At 61.9% G+C, this 5,041-nt stretch overlaps 1 protein-coding gene across 1 annotated transcript in view; it reads right to left on the reverse strand.

Annotated features, from left to right (window-relative positions):
• Nucleotides 1-2,991: 2,991 nt before the first annotated feature.
• PTGER1 (prostaglandin E receptor 1) overlaps nt 2,992-5,041 on the reverse strand; it is a 3,825-nt gene continuing 1,775 nt past the window's right edge. Inside the window, 2 exon segments of the mRNA XM_014526159.2 lie at nt 2,992-4,059; nt 4,600-5,041. The exon segment at nt 4,600-5,041 is cut by the window's right edge and continues 14 nt beyond it. Coding sequence (XP_014381645.2) covers nt 3,817-4,059; nt 4,600-5,041 — 685 coding nt within the window. The 3' untranslated portion in view covers nt 2,992-3,816.

The raw sequence follows: 5,041 nt of genomic DNA on the forward strand, positions 1-5,041 counted from the left end.
AGGGAGCCGCCGCACACGACGGCCACCACCCTCCTGGTGCAGCTGCTCAGCGCCTGCCCGGGGCCGGGGCCGGGGCCGGGGCCGCAGTCCCCCTGACCCCCCGCCAGCAATCCTGCGATGCCTTGGAATAAAGAGCCTGTGCTTGGTACCACGAGGCTTCAGCCTGGGGGTGGGGCCTACCCGAGGGGCGTGGTCTGTCCCCAACAGGCGGGGTTTGCTTTAGGGGCGAGGCTTGGTCCTGGGAACTAAAGGAAGGCATGGACAGGCGGGTCCGCGGGGTGTGGCCTGATGCAGACGGCGGGGCACAAGAGAGGGGTGGGACTGGGGGCTTGGGTCTCCGGGCTCACAGATCGGGGCCAGGTTGCAAGGAGCTGGGGGGCGGGCCTCAAACCAGGCCCAGGCTCTCCAGGAGCCGGTGGTGGGCGGGAGCCCGGTCTGTTGTCCTCCCCGCAGCCCGCTCGCGCTGCCGGGACCGGGGCTCGAACAGGAGTGAAGAGGGGTGAAGACGGCGGTGCGGCCCTGACACCTGATGGCCAGAGGAGGCATTGCACCCCCAGCCCCCGTCCCGCACGATCCAGCGCGGGGGGTGTCCATCCCAGATTCCTGGATTCTATGTGCGGGTCTGTCCGCGTGTGTATCACGTGCATGTCTATGAGTGTGTGTGTGGGTTATTTGTGTGTTTGTGCACGTGTGTGCGTGAATGCGTGCGGGTGTGTACGTATTGGATGCCTGGGTTCTTTATGTGTGTTGGATGCCTGGCCTGTGTGTGAAGGTGCATCTGTGTATGTAAGTGCATGCATGTGTGTGTGTGTGTAGGTACCTTTGCATCCCATGAACTGCTGCTGGCTTGGCTAGGCACTGTGGAGACACCGCCCCCACCCCCAGCACCTCAGCAGGCTTTAGACCAGAGGTGGGCAAAATCCCAGCTGCGAGCTGAATCCAGCCCCACAATTCCATCTGGCCCTCCTGCCCCTCTGCAAGCAGCACATCCCTGCAGGAGGTGCACTCTGGGGCTTAAGCAACCACCTCCTGCTCCAGCCCTGAGCTAGGAGCACTGGGGACAAGAACTCCCTGCCTGGCCAAGTATGTGTGCTGGGGCCCCCCAGCCGGCATGAGTAGGAACGCAGGTGAAGGGCCCACCAGGCCAGGGCAGGGACTGCTACTGGGGGAAACAGACAGGAGCTGTGTGCTGTGGGGCTGGGCCAGCCTGGCCCCCCACACTGCAGTAGCACAGAAGTGAGCTATGGGGCTAGGTGGGGCTGGTCCTGGATGCTGCCACCGTGTGCAGGCAGGGACTTGGGCTGGAGCTGTGTTGTGGGGCTGCCCACCCCCACACACACTGCTACAACCTGCAGCCAGGGCCAGGGGCAGGAGTGCAGGAAGCTGTGCACTGTGGGGCCAGGCATGCTGGCCCCACTTGCTGCCACCCCATGCAGACCCAGGGACTCCAAGGACCCCTCCCTCCTCCACACACATTCCCACACCCCCACCATGTCTCCAAACACACCCTCCCACACACTCCTACCCCACACCATAACCCCCCCACACCCACACTCTTCCACAGCCCCTACCCCAACTACAGACCCCACACCCACCCTGCCACCCTCCCTTATATGCCCCACTGACCATATCCACACTGCACACACATCCGACACCCACCCACATACACCCTCCTACCCTCCCACACACAATAGAAAAAAGATCATATTTTGAGTTATTCTGCCATCACCTCTAGATACACTGTGCAAACACACACAAATTGGGAACTTTTTTTATATACAATTAAAATAAGTTATAGTAGATTTTTTATTTTTTAGTGTATAATTTGTTGAGTTTTTTTCTGGTTCAAGATGGCAGCACCCTTCCTCCCAAAAGGAGTAATTTTGGGGCAAGAGGAGGGACTTGAGGTGGCAAAGGTCAGGGCTGGGGGTTGGTATTAAGATGGCAACAAGAGAGGCAGGGCACCTGTCAAGGGGTGGGGCTACCTTTGTGGCCCTGGGCAGCTCACCAAAACTCATTAAGCAGTCCTCCACCCAAAATAATTGCCTGCCCCTTATGTGGACCCAAGAGGTTCAGGATCTGGTTCCAAGATGCCAGCCGCGTGCCCAGGAACAAGCCCCTGGCTAAATCCAGCCATGTGTGTACATGCACATATTTCATAGACATTAGGGCTGGAAGGGACCTCGGAAGATCATCGAGTCTAGTCCCAATGCATATGTGTACATGCATCTGCTCATGTATGGGCTAGGCTCTGGCTGGTGCTGCTAACTGCTGTCAATCACAGCTGTAGTGCAGCTCTCCCTCCTCTGAGGCCTGGCCCCTGGCTGGGACTTTAATTCCCATGATGCACTATGGTATCCCTGCCTGGGCCACACTGGAGGTCCTGGTGGCTCATAGGAAATGTAGTCCTGTTTGGGGGGAGGGGAGGGCAGTGCTATAGTTGGGGGGAGACAAGGCCTTTGTCTACAGCTCCCATGATACACTATGGTGAAACACCCCAGTGCCTCATGGGAAATGTAGTCTGCCCCCCCAATTGCTTAGTCCCCTTTTCCCCAAAGCCCTGCCCTGCTTGAAGATGCTGCCCCTTCTAAACAGACCAACCCCCTGCCTGCAGGCCCCACCCCTTTCCAGAAAACCCTGCCAGCTTCCTGGAAAGCCATGCCTTTTTTAAGACCCCTCCCCTTCTACTTTTTGCCCCCTCCCGAGAGTGGGTGCGAGGCACAATTTCTCCATGGGGGAGGACTTGGCCACAGCCACCCAAGCTTGGGCCCCAACTCCAGGGCCCCTGCTCCCCACCCTCCACCCCTTGCTTAGGTACCCCCCCGTGAGAACAGGGCCTTTCCCCTCCCAGGGACAAATTGTGGGGGCAGCCAAGATCAGGCACCTCACCCACCATCAGGCCAGGTGCTGCTGAGACCTGCCCCCACCTTTCCCAGGGCAGGTGAGAAGGTATCAGGGCCCCAAACACAGCAGACACCAGGGACCAGCGGGTTCCAGAAAAGCTCTTTATTGTCCATGGGGCCCAGCGCTGCCCGCAGGCCGGGCTGGGCAAGCCACAGCCATTGAGGGAGGGTGGGGGGCCAGATTGGACACCTAGGAACCTACCCCCACCCCCTGCCCCCCCATGGCCAGGAGTACTCCCTGGGTAGTTTATACAGGGACTAGCATTGAGATGTGGCTACTTTTGGGATGGGATGTGACAGCTAGGTGTAACAGGGACTCCCCTTACCCAGCTCCGAGCTGTAGCTGCCTCTGGTGTGGGGCTGGCAGAGGTGGCAGGCTGGGCTGTGTGGGGTGGGAGGAGGGAGTTCTAGGACAGGGGTGTACCAAAGCCTCATGTGATCTGCCCCCCCATGCCTCAATTTCCCCACCTGTACACCTGTCACCCCAGTCAGGTACCTCCATTGTGCCCCCTGCTATTCCCTGTCACCAACATCAACAGCGGGCGCAAGACCTCCGCTATGGCCCAGCACCCCAGCTGGTAGGGGTGGACTGGAGACCCCCCTGCTACATGCACCTCTTTGCCCCAGCCCATGCAGCTTCAGCATGCCCCCCCATCAGCCCTCCAAGAAGGGACTTGGGCTGGGAGCGTAGGGCTGGCTCATCAATAGGGGGAGGAGTACATGAGGGGGGCCGTCTGGCTTGGGGCTCAGGTCTGTACTGGAGGTGGGGCTGGGGGCTCTAGGCCAGTCTGGGGGGGTCTTGAGGTGGGTCCAAGCTGTCCTTGGGGGAGCTCTGTGGTCAAGGCCAGCCCAGGAAGGGGGTCCTGGGGGGTCCAGGCTGGCCCAGGGGGGGTGCTGGGTGGTTCCGGGGGCATCAGGGCCGGCCATGGGTGCTGCGCTCCGAGCTGCGGAAGGAGCTGGGCTCCCAGCGGTCCAGGGTGGTGCCTTTGTGGCCCGGGCACAGAAGCCGGCCCAGCTTGCGTAGCACTGCGCGCCGCAGCAGGATGTAGACCCAGGGGTCCAGGATCTGGTTCCAGGACGCCAGGCGCACACCCAGGAACAGCAGGCGCCCAGGGGTCTCTGGCCAGCCCAGCCCCGCCGTCAACGCCACCACCACCTGCAGGGGGAAAGGTGAGTGGGGTGGAGTGCAGCCAGCCTGGACCCTGAGCCGTGCACCCCTAAGCCTGCGCCCCACCCAGCACTCAGCTCCAGGACCTGACCCTGCATTGGGGCGCCTGACCCAGCTGTGCCCTTGACACCCCTCTCCTGCCTCTACCTTGTGTTCCCCCCACTCACTTCTAGGGGGAGTGAGGCTGCCTGCCATCCCTCCACTCACCACCAGGGCTCACTAGACCCTGCTGTGCCATCCACATCCCACCCAGCACCTCCAGCCTGTCCCTTCCCAACACTCACCACCAGGGAGTGCCAGCCCCAGGCACCTCTTTTTTTGCCCCAACACTCCCTCCCATTCATTTCCCCACCTGCCACCAGCACAGCAGTCCTACCCCCACTCCCACTCACGGGCCCCAATGTGCCCTAACATCCCTCTCATGCCTCCCAAACCTCTGGCCCTGGCCTGGCCCTCACCAGCTAGGGGCACCAGACCTGCTCCTGCTCCCCACCAACTCCCCACCCCAATTGCACCCCTCACACTCACCAGCAGGGGGCTCCAGCAGACGCAAGACACCACCATGATGCCCATCAGCTGGGCCACCATCTCCACGTCGTGGCCCTGTGCCCGGCGCTGCACCCGCCGCCGGCCCCGGCCCCGCAGCAGCACAGCACCACTTAAGCTGTTGCAGATCAGGGCGGCCAACAGCGAAGCCAGGCCCAGCATGGCAAAGAGCAAGGCAAAGGCCACATCGCCCTGACGCCCCCCGGTGATACTGCCCACCCGCAGGAAGCACCAGGTGCCTGGCTCCTGGATGCCGTAGGCGCCCAGGCCCATGATGAAGGGCAGCAGGGCGATGCCCAGGGCTGAGGCCCACAGGCCCAGGAGGGCCAGGCGGGCCCGGCCAGCTGTAACCAGGTGGGCATGGAGCAGGGGTCGCGTGACCCCCACGCATCTCTCAGCTGCCATGAGGCAGCACAGGAAGAGC

The sequence above is a fragment of the Alligator sinensis genome, unplaced genomic scaffold (assembly GCF_000455745.1).
Source record: "Alligator sinensis unplaced genomic scaffold, ASM45574v1 scaffold1892_1, whole genome shotgun sequence".
In the NCBI taxonomy this organism is placed as follows: Eukaryota; Metazoa; Chordata; order Crocodylia; family Alligatoridae; genus Alligator; species Alligator sinensis.